Source organism: Sus scrofa, chromosome 1 (assembly GCF_000003025.6).
Source record: "Sus scrofa isolate TJ Tabasco breed Duroc chromosome 1, Sscrofa11.1, whole genome shotgun sequence".
Taxonomy (NCBI): Eukaryota; Metazoa; Chordata; class Mammalia; order Artiodactyla; family Suidae; genus Sus; species Sus scrofa.
Genome location: NC_010443.5, coordinates 137425576 through 137444725, shown reverse-complemented (window position 1 = coordinate 137444725; position 19150 = coordinate 137425576). Strand labels below are relative to the sequence as shown.

The window sequence follows — 19150 nt, the reverse complement described above, 5'->3', positions numbered from 1 at the left end:
TTAATGAGTTAATTCCTTCTACAGAATTGGGGGAGATAATTTAGGAAAGCAAGAGGTGGGAAGGTCATGGGAAAGGTTGTCCTTGCTGATTTATCTGCCCCAACTGGATAAAGTTACCGCATAAGGGTTTCCTTACAGCCTTCCTGCTTTTCTCAGACTAACTCTTGGTCAGTCTGAAATTCTTAAAATTCCATCATCTGATACAGCTAAAGAGAGAGGGCAGCTCTTCATTCCATCCTTGAAAAGCACACTGTCCTCCCCACTGGGAATACTGATTGTTTAGAAAAACATCTTTCTCCTGGTGAATCCCAGCCCCAGAGTGTCCCAGGTCACCTGCATGGCAAGCGGAGGCTCTGTCAATTTGAGATGATGGTTATTTTAATGATTATATACAGTTTTCTTTCCAGGGTGGCGTCCATGGCTATGGAAGATCCCAGGCTAGGAGTCAGATAGGAGCTGCGGCTGCTGGGATCTGAGCTGCATCTGTAACCTACACTATAGCTCACAGCAACACTGGATCCTTATCCCACTTGAGCGAGGCCAGGGATCAAACCCTCATCCTCATGGATACTAGTTGGGTTTGTTATCACTGAGCCTCAGTGGGAACTCTGGTTGTATTAAATTTTAAAATCAATTTTAGCACAGTACTTTTTTTCTCTCTCTCTAAGGAGTTTTGTGTTTCCAGAAACTCTGGGGTTGATAAGCACTTTGTCTTTGGCATATAGGTATCTGCAAGTTTTCCTGCTGCATGAGGATGCACATTCTTTTTTTTCCCAAGCTGAACAAGTGTGATACATAGAGAGGAGAGCTGATAGGCTGATAGGAGAGTTTAACTAATTTTTTTTTTTCTGTCTTTTTGTCTTTTTTAGGGCCGATGGAGGTTCCCATGCTAGGGGTCTAATCAGAGCTGTTGCTGCTGGCCTACGCTAGAGCCACAGCAACGCCAGATCCGAGCCACTTCTGCGACCTACACCACAGCTCAGGGCAACACTGGATCCTTAACCCACTGAGTGAGGCCAGGGATCGAACCTGCACCCTCATAGTTCCTAGTAGGATTCATTTCCGCTGTGCCACAACAGGAACTCCGAGTTTAATTTTTATTAGGAATTATTACCTGATGTGATTACCTTTTAACTGTCAGTTAACTACCAGTATTACACACTTAAGTGTAGCAAATATTACCACATGATTTTTACCTGCAAGAATATTTAGGATGTATTTCTTAGTATCTGAATGGTGTGTAAAACCTGAAGTCCCATTGAGTCTTCTTACAGGTACATGTCATTGCTTAGTTGTTTGGGCCACTTCCAAGCTCAGCTAAGCCTCAGGCCCCTGCCCTTACTGCTAGTATTTAGCTGTCAGGGGAGGGCAGTGGACCTCAGGTTGTCACATTTACTACTGGTTGGTAGCCCCTGTAGCTCTGAGGATGCTGGGCTTCCAGCTTTGTACTCCTGCCTGCTGTTGCTTGAGGGTTCTCTGTAGTTTCAGCACTTGAGAACCTTGCCTCTCTCCATGGGAGCTGTGTTCTCTGAGCTGCCTGCCTCATCGCAAGAGGCTGAACATCACCCTTACTCGTATCAGGGGTGACCGAAGAGGCTTAGTACCATCCAGCCCCTTCATGTGCTTCCCTCACTCCTGTAAGAAGGGAAGAGTCACACAGACATGGAGAACAAACCAGCGGGTCACAGTCGGGAGAGGGGAGGGGGGGAGGGGCAACATCAGAGGAGGGGACTAAGAGATGTAAACTATTGTATATGAAACAAATGAGTGGAGGGAGTTCCCATTGTGGCACAGCAGGTTATGAATCCAACCAGTATTCATGAGGATGCAAGTTCAATCCCTGGCCTCGCTCAGTGAGTTAAGGAACTGGTGTTGCTACTGTGAGCTGCTGCGATGTAGGTTGAAGATGCAGCTCAGATTTGGCTTTGCTGTGGCTGTGGGATAGACCAGCAGCGGCAGCTCCAATTTGACCCCTAGCCTGAGAACTTCCATATGCTGTGAGTGTGGCTCTAGAAAGCAAATGAATAAATAAGTGGAGTTCCCGCTATGGTACAGCGGGTCCCAGCATTGTCACTGCTGAGGCACAGGTTCAATCCCTGGCCTGGTGCTGTAGGCCAAGGATCCAGCATTGCTGCGGCTGCCACGTAGGTCACATCTGTGGCTCAGGTTTGATTCCTGGCCCAGGAACTTCCATATGCCTCAAGTGTGGCCATAAATAAATAAATAAAAATAAAATAACTAACTACAGGGATATATTGTACAACCCAGGGAATGTAGCCAATATTTTATAATAAGTATAAATGGAATATAACCCTTAAAAATTATGAATTTCCAGAATTACCATTGGAGCTCAGCAGTAATGAACCCATTCAGTGGGTTAAGGATCTAGTCATTCACGGGAGCCTTGATAGGTCACAGACAAGGCTCGGATATGGCTATGGTGGGAGCTGAAGCTCTGATTCAACCCCTAGCCTGGAACTTCCATATGCTGTGGGTGTGGCCTAAAAATAATTTTTAAAAAAAGATTGTGAATTGCTATGTCATATACCTTAAACTTATATAACATTGTACATCACCTATACTTCAATAAGAATAATTTTTTTTAAAAGAATGCAAAATGAACTTTAAAAAGAGACAATCTTCCACTCAAACTTTGAAAAAAAAATAAAGAAGGGAAGAGTTGGAGGGAGGAAGAGAAAAAAGGAAGATAAGAAATAGATAAATGCAGCAGTGCCACGTAGAACTTGCAGAGTGCCATGGGGAAGGAAAAGGCACGTACCATGGGCCTGAGAAAGAGTCAGATGTCTGATTAAGAAGATCAGACAGGCTTCTGAAAAGAGGTGGCCTTTCTGTTTGGCCTTGGAGGGTTTCCGGAAACACTCAGGAAGCAGAGAGTGAAAAAAAGCATTTGGGGACAGGGCAGCAGCAAAGGCAATGAGTTAGGGCATCTGGGGACCTTTTTGGCAAATAATGCTGGAGAGGTAGGTGGTATTAGGATTATGCAAACTTGTGTACCCAGGTATGGAAGTTGTAATAATTTAGTTTGTCAGAGGAGCCCATTCAGGGCTTATGAGTTACAGGAGTGTTTGTAGAACATTTCATTTCTGGGTAAGCCAGGATGACTTTTACCCTGGGGGTTCCTAAACATTGCTACATATTAGAATCATCTGGGACCTTTTAAGAAATCCTGATGCCCAAGTTTCACTCCATCCCAATTTAATCAGAATGTATAGGGGTAGGATCCAGATGTGGGTGCTTTTCTAAAGATGCTGAGGTATTTCAGTGTGCAGCAATGATTGGAATCCACTGCTTTATCCCTTTATTTCTTCTTCTCATAAGCATGTCCCCAAAGCACTTTGATTTTTTTTTTTCGCCTAAATTTTTTTTGCCTTAAAGTAAGATTTTTCTTGTACCTCTCATAACCAATGAGATTATAAGTAAGTACTTCCATTTGGTTCAATGGGATAAAAGTTTTCTAGCCTTTTGTTTTGATGGAGAACAAATGAGTAGTACAGAGATCCTTTGTGTGTGTGTCACCCTTGGCTTTCCAAACTAGAACTGAGATCTATCTCCAGATGTCTCCTGAGGAGCTCAGACCACAGAGTCAAGTCCAAAGTATGAAATTCAAGAATGGTACTTGGGGTGGGGGGAGAAGGAATGTTACCTGGAGTAGAACTCCTAGTATTCACTCAGAGTTAGCTGTTCTGTAATTGATGTGCACACTAGTGATGGATACTGGCAAAATCACATCGGAATGGACAGCAGGGCTATCAGTCTCTGGAATGGGGGCGGGACAGCACAGGCTATCATCAGTTTCTCCAGAAGAATTCAGATGGCCAAAGTTTCCTTGAGGACATTATTCTGTGTAGTGTGATCTGTTTCTAGAGTAATAACTTTAGACATTAAAAAAAAAATCAAGATTCTTCTGCTCTTTTGGAAGGGAAGAGGATTTTGGAATACATTCAAGATTTCCATGAAATACCTAATTTTTAAGCCTTGAATAAGAAAAAGAATATTTCTGTTATCAGAAAAAATCCCATTATTTGAACAACCTTAGTTTTTGGTAGCATCAGATAAATAAGGATTTAACATTGCAAATTCTTTAGTGCCACCAGAGATTGTTGCCCTGAAAAGAGTAAGAGTAGGTGGAGGTGGTGGGTTATAAGAATTGGAATTCTTGGGTACATCTGGGCCTTTCTGCTCAGGTCCGGACCACTTGACTTTGCAACATTCTGTACTTTATTCTATCTTCTTGCAACTCTAAGGTTAGGTTGCAACATGACTATCCCTTAACATTCTTTGGCCTCCAAAAAATATACATACAAACATGTGACTCAGCAGTTCCAGGCTCTACTCCAGTATCTACCTGAGAAAAATGAAAACATGCCTGCACAAGACTTGTGTATGAGTGCTCATAAAAGTATTTTTCATGATACCACCACTCAAAAACAAAAAAACAAACAAACAAAAAAAAACAAAAACAAAAAAACTAGAAACAACCTAAACATCTAGCAGCAAAGGAGTGGATAGATACAATATGGCACAATGGGTTACTGCCTGAAAATAATGTAACAACATAAGCGAACCTCAAAAAACACAAGGGTAAGTGAAAAAAAGCCAGATGCTCCTATGATTCCATTAATATGTGATTTCTGGGAAAGGTAAAACTATGGAGACTGAAAGCAAATCAGTGAAGGACTGGGCATGGGATCAGAGATGGACCACCACCAGGAGTGAAGACCTTTGGCGTAATGGCTGTGTTCTGAAACTGAATGGTGGTGACTGTGGGACAGCTCAGTAAATGTGCTGAAGCTCACGGAACTGTACACTTATAACCAGTGAATTTTTGGACAAGAAATTATACCTCAGTAAAGCTATTTTAAAAACACTCAGAAAGGGGAGTTCCCATTGTGGCACAACAGAAACAAATCCAGCTAGTATCCATGAGGGTGTGGATTTGATCCCTGGCCTCATAGTTGAGTTGGGGATCTGGCATTGCTGTGATCTGTGGTGTAGGTCTCAGATGCTGCTTGGGTCCAGCGTTACTGTGGCTGTGGTGGAAGCCAGCAGCTACAGCTCTAATTCAACCCCTAGCCTGGGAACCTCCATATGCCACAGGTGCAGCCCTAAAAAGCAAAAAAAAAAAAAAATTTAATTAAAAAAAAAACACTCAGAGAGGAAACATTTGCTAAGTATCTGTTGTCTAGTGCCACTCGAATATAAATTCCCACCCTTGATGAACCCCCAAGGCTGGTGTAAATATTGAACTTGGGGGAGACTGGACGTAGTAGAAAGCAACCCCTTGCAGATGGGTAGGAGGCAGCATCTGTGAAAAGGCCTTTATCAGCTGCAGATTGCTGGGATGCTGGAGACAGCCCCCATGTGCTGGGTTCTGATGCCCCCTAGAGACAGCCGGAAAGAGGCCATGCTTTTTTTCTCTGAGAAATGAAGGGGAATGATGATTTTTTTTTTTTTTTCCAATTTGTCAGCAAAGGCTACAAGTGTGGGGGCGGGGGGAAGATATCCCTTCCTGCTCCTTGGGCTGGAGATCTTATCCTCAGCCCCATCTGCCCCAGCCTGGGAGAAGCCAAAGAAATACTTTGCCTAGAGTTGTTGCTTAGTGACTACTGGAGGTAATGCTGCATCCAGATCTTTGGGTCCCCATGTGCCAGGCTCCAAGCCCTGGGCCCGGGCTGTCTTCCAAAGACCAGGCGAATCCCCAGCCCTTTGCCTTCCTCTGCCTCCTCATCCTTCCTGCTATTCACTTGAGCAGTCGGGGAGGTGGTGGTGTTAACAACTCAGAGGTAAGACAGCCCTGAGACTGGAGCCATAAAGAAAACAGTTAGTCATGTAATACCTATTTACAATATTATTGTAAATGATATAGGAGGTAGCTGCCCACACTGGTCCACATTTTGACAGATGGGGGAAGGAGCAACCCCAGTATAGAAATAAACATTTTTCCACAGCCTTGACAAGAGCTGGAGCCAGTGTGAAATACCAATTAAACCCAGGCACCACAGAGCCCATGTAAAGGGTCAGAAAAGTAAACAAATAATTTAATTTTTGTAAATATGCTTTGAATATAAAGGCAGTCAACTTAGAAACAATTAGGAAATCACATTTACAGAATAATTGACTTCACCATTTCCTTTAGGAAACAATAAAATCGAGGTGTGTGTATGAGTGTGTCGAAGATGCACAGGCAAGTTTCTGCCTTTTACCATCCCTCAATCCTCACCTGATCCTGGAACGAATGTGGGGGGAGCCAGGCCTATAGCTGGGGTCGAAAAACAAGAGCAATATTGACAGGCAGCTCATGAATGGCTGATTATTATTTTGCTAACGGTTTTATTTGTATTTTTCTGTCACTTACAGAGGCTCCATAACGCCCAGGTTTTATTTGATATTGGTATCCTGGCTCCAGGCCTTCTCAGAGTTGTAAGAAAATGTTTATGTTTACTATAAAGAGACAATCTTGCTTTTCAAAGTGATTAATCACATACACAGAATTTCAGTGTGCCTGCCATTCATTTGTCAAATTCCTGATTTATAATTCATGCTTTCTCCCCTGGGGAGAAGCATGTTTTGTTCGGAAGGTATTTTTGGTGAGGTTCTCTTCCCTGCTTGTGAAATTTGTTTACTAATATAAAAGCCTCATCCTGGGTTGAGCCAGAAGTTTGGCCTGGGTAATTGGCCTTTACTCCCTGGCCCAGAGGTTTCTTCACCTACAAGGAGATTCTGCAGCCAACTTGAGGACCTGGGAATAGCCAGACCCATGGAGTTCATACTGATGCTGAAGAATGTCCTTCAGAGCTGGGAATATTCCGAGGGCAATATCGGCCTTGTGACAGAAGTCATCTGCCTCTCTTTCTCACTCTCTCTCTCATTTTTTTTTTCTTGTCATTTTAGGGCCACACCTACAGCATATGGAGGTTCCCAGGCTAGGAGTCAAATCAGAGCTACAGCTTCCAGCCTACACCACAGCCACAGAAATATAGGACCCAAACTGGGTCTGCACCCTACACTGCAGCTCACAGCAATGCCATATCCTTAGCCCCCCTGATCCTTAGCCAGGGATCGAACCTGCATTCTCATGGAAACTAGTTGGGTTCATTACTGCTGTGCTACCATGGGAACTACAGGAGTCATCTGTCTCTACCTGTGAACCCCACCTTCAGTTGTGTGACTGCACAAACCCCTCTCCTCCCAGCAGCATCCCCTGCAGGCTGGCAACAAGGGAGCAGCTTGAGTGGGCAGGGCAGATCCACTGTCTAGATCCCCGTGCTTCCCACCGCACACATGGCCTTCAGTTGCATAGCAGAGCCTGAGTCCAGTTTCATGCTGGACAATGTCATACACTCTTTTTCTAGCAGATAAATGTGTTGGAAGTGAGCTTTCACCTAAAGGAGAGGACTGTCAGCTCTCTCATTTTTGCCACTTGGTTTGGTGGCTGTGAAAGGGTCAGGAAGCCTCCAGGTGGGTTTGTAAGGAGCCCGGCTTGGTTTCCAAGGTGCCGCCTTTGGATCCATTGGTTCACTGCACCCCCGTGCCAGCAGGACTCCCACCCCCACCCCCAGCACATACACAGCACTCTCGGAGGGGCTGGGCTTCAGACTGGTGGCATAGATGCCACCTCAGCTCAGGAAGCTAGAGTCCTGATTCCTTAAAACTGTCAGGAAGCTCTGATGACACCTGTTCATGCCCCTTGTTGTCCAAGTGAGTATATGGGCTACAGAAAGCACTGGGTGACCAGCCTGTGGCCATGCAGCTCATGAATGGCATTGTCTAGTCAAGGACCTTATCTCCAACTGCCCGTGAATTCCCAGGGAATTGTAGGGATCAGCTGAGCAGTGCAGGGACCATAACTTTTACTTTGCTCTAAGTAAGCGAGGCTTGGGCTGAGGACTGACAAGATGTAGAGGCCTAGAAAAGGCCCTGGTACAGTGGCAGCGAACTGCAGTGGACATGGAGAGGTGTCCATTGGACAGCTTCTGTCCAGGCTGTCCCAGCTCTGGAAAGAGGGTTGGGATCCTTTCTCCTCTGCTATTTGTGTAGCGGATCCCTGAGGGGGTCTTGGGAATAGCTCAGTCTTGCAGCAATTCCTAGACTTAGTTTTGTAGAGAGTGCTTCAGCGAGCCCCACAAGAAGCTGAGGCTGGGGGATGAGAAGGGGAGCATACTTATCAGCACAGAGGTTTCAATTGGCTGCCGTGACCCTGCCTGCCTGGTTTACTGAGGGACCAGACAGAGGGGTCCTGCAAAGCTTTCCCCAGCCCCCAAGCCAGAGCTGCCTGCTCTCTTGCCTCCCTGGACATGGGTTTCTCTCTGGGTGACCCATGCTGGCTGTCTCCCATCTCTCCTGCAGTGGACAGCTGGGTCTACCACTTCTGCAGCCATCTACTGAAGGCAGGACCCACGTCTCACTTGCTCGGCTTTGGAGCTCTGGCCTCTTGGTGGTGCTCAGCCTCTGTTAGACCAGTGCTTCTCCAAGTGTGGTCATAGCACTAACAATGTCAGCATCACCTGGGTTCTGGTTAAACATACAGATTCTGGAGTTCCCATTGTGGCTCAGTGGTAAAGAACTTGACTAGTATCCATGAGGACTTGAGTTCGATCTCTGGTCTTGCTCAGTGGGTTAAGAATCTGGCGTTGCCGTGAGCTGTGGTGTAGGTCACAGACTCGGCTCAGATCCTGAGTTGCTGTGGCTGGGGTGTAGGCCAGCAGCTGTAGCTCTGATTCGACCCCTAGCCTAGGAACTTTGACATGCTGCAGGTGTGACCCTAAAAAGACCGGAAAAAAAAAAAAAGTGCAGATTCTCAGCCTGCCCAAATCTGCTTATGAGAAATACTGGGGTGGGGCCCAGCACTCTGAAAATAAGCTTTGTGCACGCTAAGCTTGTGTTGGACACCAAGTTGCTGTTACCTGGAAGGGTGGCCTGGGGGACTGCCCATCGGGGGCCATTCCTCCTCCCCCACTTTCCCCAGGGACCGAAGGTGGAGGCTCTTTAGGGTGGGTGAATCTAGAGGAGGGAGCCGGCCCAGGGCTGGTCCAGCACCAAGTCTGTCTCTCCGACCCATTCTCTCTCCTACCCCATCATATGCTGCTGACAGCACGGATGGGATTTACCCCCAAGGATAATGGCAGACTTTCTACAGCAAATATGTAAGCTGTTCCGGTTGAGTAGCAGAGCATATCTGTTCTCCCACGAACTGATTTCCAGCGCATTGTACATACTCCGCTTGAGAGCAATAACCAGAGGCATTTCTAGGGAATGATTCGAGGAGCATCCTTCCGTTTGAGAAGCATTATTTGTCGGTAAGAGGGATCATCAAATTAATTAGTGCCTTATCGATTTCAGTATTGTCCTTGAATCATATCATTGCCATTGATAACAGTAACTATCCTTTCTTAGATGCTGTTTGTAGCCACATCTCTGATAGGCAAAGGCAGTGTATTCTGGAGCCACGTAGCTGGTGGGGAACGGCAAGGGTGCTAATGCGGATTTCTGTGCTTCTAGGAATTACTCCTTCTACGTCCTTGACAACCAGAACTTGCAGCAGCTGTGGGACTGGGACCATCGCAACCTGACCATCAAAGCTGGGAAAATGTACTTTGCTTTCAATCCCAAATTGTGTGTCTCCGAGATTTACCGCATGGAGGAAGTGACAGGGACTAAAGGGCGCCAGAGCAAAGGGGACATAAACACCAGGAACAATGGAGAGAGAGCCTCCTGTGAGTGGACCCCACCCCCCATCTAAATGGCAGTGTCCATTTGTGGGCCCCTCCCCATTTCACAGGAGGGCTTCTTGATGAGCACTCCACTCACACGTAGGTATCTTCAAAGGCAGTAGTGGGGCAGATTTGTGGCAGATTTGTAAATTTCCTGGAGCATCTATTTGTGAGTGCTAAACATTTATAAATAGGTTCTCAGATTTTAAAGAGGTGCTTACAGAATACACAGAGTTGAGCATCTTTTATTGTCAGGCACACAATTGGATTATTTTCCAAGGGAGACCTGGTCTCTGGCTCTCTCTCTCTGCAGAGTGAAGGGAGGCCTGAGGGCAGAAGGGCCCAGCTGCAAGCACAGCAGCCCTTGTGGCCACAGGCCCCCAGCCCCTGACCTGGCCTCCTCCTAGCTCCCACCCCAGCACGAAAACTGCTTCCCTGGATTGATATTGCTTTTTAAATTTTGAACAATATACTTATAACCTTACACTGGTTATCTGATTTCTACTTTAGGGTTTTTGCATCGGAGATATTATAGTGACTTTCTCACCTAGCCCTGAAAAACAGGGTTTAAAACTGCTTTTAAAGATGGTGTGGTTCTGTGTGGCTTCACAGGGCTGTAAAAGTAGATTGTCTCTCCACCATCAGCTCTTGGTAAGGGACAGGTATTAGGAAAAAAGAGACCAGTCTAGGTGAGCAAGAGTGATTTGCAAAAGCGCACACACGGCAGTGGGGGTGGAGGAGAATCTGTGAGAACTTCAGCATAGGTCAGTGTTGTGCTGAGCCCTAGATTTACTTGGGAGATTCTCAGGTTGCTCAGGAAAAGTTTTTAGAGGGCCTTCTCTCTCACACATCCCACCACAGCCACCACCACGCCCCCTGTTCATATCACAGCAGAAGCAGGCTTACCAGAGCACTGTCTCAAGTGTTTTCTCCTTAGACTCAGCCAGTCTGACTTGTCAGATCATGAATACAGTAGCCATTTATTTTCCTTTGGAAACACCATATTTCCTTTCTAAATAACACTTTAGCCAGAATTGCAACACTTTTTCAATCTCAGTTCATCACATATGGCCCCATAAACTGTCTCTAGCTCCCTTTAGCCTCTGCTTTACCTGCTGAGGGTGCACTGGGAGTCAGGCAAACATGCGGGGAAAGGACAGTTCATAGGAGAGGGAGGCAGTCGTGGATTCTTCCCCGTTCTCTTTCCAGTTTGAATCTGGTCAGGAAACAGGGGTGCTGGGGGCAGCCTCCCTGTCTTGCCTCAGCAGCAAAGGCCTCCTTCCCCCAGAAGCAAAGGGCTTAATCCATTCCCCACTGCATGTCAGCACTGGCTGGATCCTCCAAGGAGTTCCTGCATCCTTGCACAGGAAGGTATCCATACCAAGTTTAAACTAAAAAGAGTTCCTCTCTGGAGGCACACCTGCTGTTACCTATTTTGCCAGTTTGACATGAGCAGGTGGATATCTACAACTGCAGGATAGGTGCCATCACATCTAAGAAGATTTGGGCCAGTGGCAAGGTCCCCTCTCACCTTCCCAGGTTCCCTCGGTGGCCCGCATCTTAGGGATGAGCAGAGAGATAAGGCCAGCTTGCTCTACCCAGCAGTTCTTCTCATCCAGGTCAGGAATTACAGGTTCACGCCCAGTGCCACCAAGTGTCCTAAAACAAAAGACCGAGCCCCTCAGAGGCCGCATAGTTCAGTGTTTGGGTCCTTAGTAGAAACAAGAAAGCCACTGAGAAGTCCAAAAGAGGGCTTCACAGGGCAGCCCGACTTTGGGGAAGAGGGTCTTCGTGCAAGGCAGTTGACCCGTGTCACTCACGGATGTGCCTCTGTGCCCCAGGTGAAAGTGACGTCCTGCACTTCACCTCCACCACCACGTGGAAGAACCGCATCATCATCACCTGGCACCGATACCGGCCCCCTGACTACAGGGACCTCATCAGCTTCACTGTCTACTACAAGGAAGCGTGAGTATCTGTGCTTGGTGACGTCATTCTGTTGGCAGGGCTTCCTCCTCACCATGCTCCTGGCTGTCATAGCATCCATCACCGCCGGTGACAGCTCTAGACAAAAAAGGTTAACTTGAGGCCTTTCAGTCTTCAATGCATAGTTAGAGGTGCTTGAATAAAGTGAATCTAAGGGGGGAAACCTGTTTGGTGGGAAGCAGGTCAGTCCCAAAGTTCATAACCAGGGATGGAGGGTGTGGTTGAAATGTCATTGCAGCCTTGGTGTGTGCTCACCCTTGGTCTGGGAACCACAGGATACTCAGCTCCCCATGAAGTGACCCCCAGACAGGTCCATTGTCTATTCCAATCACTCCTTCTGTGGCCCCTCTGCTCTAGGTCATGAGCCTTCTGAACAAGGGAGGGAGAATGGAGGGAGACTGACCTCCTGTCTCAAACCTCCCAGGATTTCTCCCAAAGTCTATTGGATCTTTTCTTGTGCCTTCAGAGGATAGTGGCCTGCCTCAGCAGCCAGGACATCCCTCCAGGTGGTGGCTCTTCTTGGTCCCTCCCCCCCTTTCTTTCTGAGCCTCCTGTATCCAGCTGGTTCCCTCAGGCCTCTTAGTCACCCTCCTCACCCGAGTCCCACCTTGATGCCATGGGTCCCTTTCCCAGGCGCTGGGATTCCCTGGAGCTGGAAGCAGAGCCACCACTAGCAACATCTAGTACCCTTCCCCCTGCTGGAGCTGCAGGATGTCCCTACACAGGGGAGCCAGTCACGGTCTTCCATCATGACCACAGGGAGGGTTATTGTTAGTGTCTGTTTCAGAAGCCAGTGGCTGTGGAGCCCTTTCACCTGAGAGGTATGGAGTCCCTGCCCCAGCTCTGCATCTGTGCAAAGTGATCATCCTCTTTGATGGTCCGGCCAGTGCTCTGGCAATGTTGGCTAGAAATTTCACTGAAGAGTTGATGCTAGAATCTGAGATAATCTGGAAACTAAATATTTGAATGTTACCAGGTACTTAAGCAATCAGAATTGTTTGTGAGCAAATTAGATTTGGAAGCACGTTGGAGAAACTGTCTTTCTGTAGCAAAGTCATTTTCCTACAAAGGTTTATTTGTTTTTTTGTTTGTTTTTGTTTTTTGGCTGTACCTGCAGTAAGAGAAGTTCCCAGGCCAGAGATCAGATTGCAGGCTGAGCCACAGCAGCAGCAACCAGATCCTTAACCTGCTGCGCCACAGGGGAACTTCCCCAAAGTTAGTCATTATCAGGAACTGTTGTTCTCATTAAACGGAAGAGAGGAAAGGAACATTTGCATGTACCTTTAAGGATCAGCGTTTTCAGTCCCCAGAAGTGTGGAACTTGCTCTTCCTGAGGGAGAGTGTTTGATTCTATAGCGTGTACAGAAGCGTGCAAAACCTGGAGCCCAATGGCTTCATTTTTGTCTTCTATTAGAAGCTAATTGATTATTTGCTTTACCTAGAACTCCCAGTACGTGTGATGTGGGAGGCCCCAGGGGAGGTTCCTGAGAACTTTGGTGTCAGCCCCGTAAAACACACTCTGAGCTGCATCAGTTGTGTTTCAGGCCCTTTAAAAACGTCACGGAGTATGATGGGCAGGATGCCTGTGGCTCCAACAGCTGGAACATGGTGGACGTGGACCTCCCTCCCAATAAGGACGTCGAGCCTGGCATTCTACTGCATGGGCTGAAGCCCTGGACACAGTACGCTGTTTACGTCAAGGCCGTGACCCTCACCATGGTGGAGAATGACCACATCCGTGGGGCCAAGAGTGAGATCTTGTACATTCGCACCAATGCTTCAGGTATCCAGCCCCGCCTTCCCACACTTCCTCTGCTCTCTCCGTCCTCACTTGAGATACAACGTTGCAGAGGGATGCAATGAGCTGTGCCGCTTGTCTGTCTTTTATACATCTGTCTGGTTGGCATATAGTATCGTGCATAGGTTTTCCCACTCCCAAAACCCTGGCCTCTTCCAGGCCATTTTCTGGACTTGGTACCATCTTCCATCATCATTCTGACTATCCTGGACCTATGTGCCCAGGTCCTCCAGGGTGCTAGGTTATTGGATTGAGAGGCCTGACCCGGACACGGACCTCTATGGCTACCTTTCTTGGTTATTTTGACAGTTGGGCCTCTGGGAACTGAAACCATGCTGGTTGGTGTTCCAGTTACCTCACATGGCTGGCTCGTTTCTCATCTTCATCCTGATCCAGTGAGCGTTCCAAGAAAATAGGCGCAAGTTGAAAAACATCAGATGAACTGTGTGGTGAACATTCAAAGTGTTCACTGATGACATTGGGCCCCCTTCTCCCCTGATCTTCATTTTCTAAACCACCTCATTTCTCGACCGTAGGACCTGGAACTAATAAAAGCAGACATTTGTGTGTATTTCCCAAATATATAAAAACCATTTTAAAAGACACTGACAAATGTTCTTAGATGATAGCTATTGTTACAGTGCCTCGGCTGTTTTAAAACACCCATTAGCTAGTACACAGTGAGTTTAAAGAGGGTGAGGAAGAAATGGTGGGGAAATCCTTTAGCCTACCTCCTCCTCCCCTCCCCTCCCCTCCCCCGTTCCATCTCCGTTTTCTAAGTGGCCACGGTCATGTCACTGATGGTACAGTGTTTACATCAAAACATGTGATACAGGCTTCTGATCTGAGGCCCCGGATGTTGTAGCAGAGGCGCAAAGGCAACAGACTAAGTTGTTCCACCTAAAATTTGGAAGTAATCCATTGTAGCTAATTTGAGAAAAATAAAAAATCTTTCTTTATTATGACCAATTCTTAGGAAACTTGTTTCCTTTCCCCAAAGATGGAAAACAAGGCACCGTACAAAGTGAGTCCGTTTGCTTCCTTTTGGCCCCAGTCCTCACTAGTGGTAGGGACAGAGAATAACTTGGTCCCTCACCTCAGCTCTTTTGTGACACTTGTTATTGAAATATCTAGGGTAAGCTGTGTGCTTCTGAAATACTTATTCTAGCAAGCACTAAAGAGACCTAGCATTCAGTAGTTTTCGTTTTTCCCAGAAAAAGTTAGCGTTAGTCAGAACCTTTTCCCTAATTGTCCTTCCTTACAGGTGTTCAGCACCTTGTGAATAATATTTTGCACCTTAAGCTTTCAAATTTTAAAAGCAGCTTTCATGACCATGTTGCAAAAGTGATAAACAGTGAAAGTGTCTTTTGCTCTTTGGACAAAATCAGTGTGTTTTTTTTTTAGGACCCCAATGAAAATAAGATTTCAGTGGTCCCAAGATGCATTTGCCCTTTATACACAGGTCAGCCCTGAGTTTGGGTTTGGAGGGCAATAGTAAGTAAAGCATGACCAGATTATTATGCTTTGCCTGTAAATCAAAGGTTTTGCTGGTAACAGAGCCCATGGCTTGAAATCAGGGTTTTATGTGTTTTCCAGATGTTTTAGACTGCTTGTCATAGTTCCATTGAATTGTGATTACAGAATCAGTAGATTTCCAGACACTTTGCATTGCCAAAGCACTCCCTCCCCGGCACACACACACACACTCTCTCTCTCTCTCTCTCTCTCTCTCTCTCTCTCTCTCTCTCTCTCTCTCTCTAGCACCCTTTTTTCTTCCCTCTTTCATTTTGGCTTTTTGCCATTTTTCTCAGAGATTCAGAATCTCAGATGAAAGACAAGTCTCACCATTTGCTGAGACTGCTGCTGGAGTTAAATGTTCTGGCGGATGGCAGTTGTAATAAATGAGAATTCAGTGATTGAATTAACTGAAGGTCTTAAGTCATCCCTCCCAACCCTGGCTCTGCCCTCCCGCCTCCCACCCAGTTTCATATGCAGCTCTCTGATGACATTTGTTATCACAGAGATTCCCTGAGAACAGGTACCGGGAAATTAATATGATTTCAAAACAAGGTTCAGTTTTTGTTATGTTTTCAGCGTCCAACACCATTTTCCTCTCCAGGTCAGACTTTGGGCTTCTCATGGGTTTGCATTGTGTCTCTGGCGGCCTGGGTGATGGGTTCATTGCGTGTTGTAAAAGGTCCTCTGTTCCCCTTTCCAGTTCCTTCCATTCCCCTGGATGTCCTCTCAGCATCAAACTCCTCTTCTCAGCTGATAGTGAAGTGGAACCCGCCCTCCCTGCCCAATGGCAACCTGAGCTACTACATCGTGCGGTGGCAGCGCCAGCCTCAGGACAGCTATCTCTACCGGCATAATTACTGCTCCAAAGGTGAGGGGGACATGGGACACCTGTGGCTCTGACTCCCGAGCCCTATGCTACGCATTCAGCATCAGGCTGCTGCTGTGTGCAGCCTTGGCCATGGTCACAGGTGCTAACCGTGGTGTCTTCCCGTACCGGTTGGGTAACTTGGCTCTCCTTGGGCTGCTCTTTTCCAAGCAGACAAAATCCCCATCAGGAAGTATGCTGATGGCACCATTGATGTCGAGGAGGCTACAGAGAACCCCAAGACTGAAGTGTGTGGCGGGGAGAAGGGACCATGCTGTGCTTGCCCCAAAACAGAAGCTGAGAAGCAGGCAGAGAAGGAGGAGGCTGAGTACCGCAAGGTCTTCGAGAACTTCCTGCACAATGCCATCTTTGTGCCCAGGTACGTGTCCTTTAAAGGTGTCCTCAGGCAGGTCCTGGCTCTTCCTCTCCACCTGGTGGTTTGTCGGTCAGCAGCCTCAAGGCGAGACCCAGTGGCTGTGGAGGTGGGACAGCAGTGTAGGCTCTCAACTTGGCCAGGTGGGATTACTGCCCCAGCCATTCAGCCCCCAGGGGAGGGCTCAGAGCCCGACATCTGTGCTATAGGCAGTGTCATGTGACAGGTGACAGGGCAGCTGCCAGCCCCCTGTAGAGAACACATGGGCTTAGACAGCAGTAGTCACCTGGCCACAGTCACAGAAACCAGCGATCAAGGAGCCTGGATTTGGGCGCTTGTCTGCCCTTCCCACTCCTCCCTGCTGCCTCCCAGCCCGATGAGGAGGAGGGCAGTGAGAGGGAGAAAATCAGAGTTGGTTCTGAAAGGGACCCAATCTAAAAGCATAACTGAGGGAGTTCATCATGGCTCAGCGGAAATGAATCTGACTAGTATCCATGAGGACACAGGTTTGATCCCTGGCCTCACTCAGTGGGTTAAGGATCCAGTGTTGCCGTGAGCTGTGGTGTAGGTCACAGACTCGGCTTGAATCTGGTGTTGCTGTTGCTGTGGCTGTGGCAGAGGCCAGCAGCTATAGCCCTGATTTGACTCCTAGCCTGGGACCCTCCATATGCTGTGGGTACAGCCCTAAAAAGACCAAAAACAAACCAAAAAAAAGCATAACCAAGTGCCTCAGGCCAAGCAGGTTTGGGAGCCACATAGAAGATAGCCCTTCAAAGGCCAGCAGCCCAGCCCCAGGGCATCTGTCTGCTCCACTACTCCCGTCTCTGCCAAGCAGAGATAAAACCAGAAGAAAGTAAACGTTCAGAGCAGAATTATTCAAATAGCCAAAATCGGGGAATAGCCCCTGTGTCCACTGGCAGATTAATGGATGAACAAATGTGGTCTTTCTTTGCAATGGAATATTATTCAACCATGAAAAAGAATGTGATTCTGAAGCATGGACTACAGCATGGGTGAACTGTGAAAACACAATGCTGAATGCAAGCAGCTGGATACAGAAGGAGATGCTGTGTAATTCCATGTATATGGAATGTCTGCGACAGGCAGATTCATAGCAACAGGCAGTAGATTAGAGGTTGTTCGGGGTAGGGAGGAGGGGAAGTGGGGGAGTTACTCCTTAATGCATGTGGAACTTCTGTTTGGGATGATGAAAACTTTTGGAAGGAGTAGCGACGGTTGTGTAGCATTATAACTGTAATCGGTGACACTCAATAGTGCACCTCAAAGTGCTGAAATGTCAAAAGTTGGTTAGGTTTTTTTTAAAATGTTAAATGGTTATTTTACCACAACAAACAACAGTAAAAGGAAAAAAATGTGGAGGGACCTTCAGCAAAGTAACCGTGTGATGTTGGGGAGAGGAGATAGAAACAGGGTGGTGGCTGATGGCTCCCTTTTCTTCCTGAAAGATTAGAGTTCAGAGTTTGAAAACAATATCGTGCCTGAATCTGGGCAGAGGATCAGCACGCAGAACAGCGCTGACTTACAAGCCTGTCTCCCTGACCCCCAGGCGCCACAGCTGACAGCCCCGCTGCTGGCCTAGTCTAGTGATCACTCTCCTCCCAGCCTCTGTGCTTCTGTGGGTTCTCTAGTTGCTTCACCCTAAAGGCTCTTAGGTTTTTAGCAACAAACGGTTTTGGAAGAGACTTTTTTTTTTTTTTGTCAAGGAACCCTCTTGATATTTGTATAATAGTCAAAAATAGACATCTTGCTTTGAAAAATCATTAAAACAGGGAATCAAGCCCTTTTAGAACTGGAGGCACTATTCCCTTTGCAGAACGAAGCTCTGCATCACTTAGTGGCTTTCTACCCCTGAACCTCCCAACCTGCTCCGCTGGTGACATGTCCTGTTTGCAGATGGTTGACAGGGCTGCGGTTCACATGTTAGTCCAGATATTCTGTATACTGTGTGTGGTTTCCAGACTGGAAAATAGCCCAATGATGTTTTGAAACTAGAACCCAGATTCAGTGGCTTCTGCACCATCCTGATCATTAATGATCAGTCTAGGGCTTGGCCCTCCTCCCTGTACACCAAGACTCTTTCCTTCATGGCATCTCAACATGGCCCATGGCCCATGCCCCCTGCACCCAGCCCCCTCCCCCACCCCATCCCAAGCCAGCAGAGGCTCTTCCCTACTTCCTGTGAACCCAGAAGAGGATGGATTTTGAGCATCCCAGGCAGGCTAGGCAGGAGCTGTCACTTCATTCTCCATCAGAGGCACCGGCTACATTGCCGTCTTGGACCACCAACCTGCCCGAGGTCCAGGTTGTGAGTCCAGGCTTGGGAATGGTTTTGCTAAAAAGCCCTTAGCTCTCTGTTTATAGTCACCAGGCAGTGCTATTTTCACTCATCCATCGTGGAACATGGATCAGAGGATATTGCGGCAGAGCCACACAGATATCGTGAATGCCCTGTGTTTTTGTTGCTGAGTTCAAGATAAGTTTCCTCTTTGCTACATTCACCTTATGAATGCATATGCGTCCACCCTGCGGTCCTCACGGCCTCTCTCCGAAGTCTAGTTCTGCTACCTGCCCCTCATTTCATAGGACAGATATAATACCATTTGGCGCATGGTGAGGAGCCACAATTGCTAAGAATCTCACATTTGTGTTTTTATGCCTCCTATTAAGGTATGCATCTGATGTGCACACAATTTCTGACAGAATTCAGGTAAAAGAAGTGTCCAGGTAACAGAAGGACTGAATAAATCATAAAGGAAGGTTTTTCTTTTTACAGCTAAATTGTCCAAAGTCAGTTTTTATTTTTTCCAGTTCATTCCAAGAACAGTTTATTTGGGGGCTTCCAGCCAGTCAAGGCCACT

The 19150-nt window shown here is 47.1% G+C and overlaps 1 protein-coding gene across 4 annotated transcripts in view; it reads left to right on the top strand.

Moving 5' to 3' along the window:
- IGF1R (insulin like growth factor 1 receptor) overlaps nt 1–19150 on the top strand; it is a 307416-nt gene that overhangs the window by 246313 nt on the left and 41953 nt on the right. For 3 of the 4 annotated variants that reach the window (XM_021082915.1, XM_021082918.1, XM_021082920.1), the window contains exons 6-10: nt 9520–9734; nt 11573–11699; nt 13262–13500; nt 15734–15901; nt 16070–16277. In XM_021082915.1, coding sequence (XP_020938574.1) covers nt 9520–9734; nt 11573–11699; nt 13262–13500; nt 15734–15901; nt 16070–16277 — 957 coding nt within the window. 4 annotated transcript variants of the gene reach the window in all.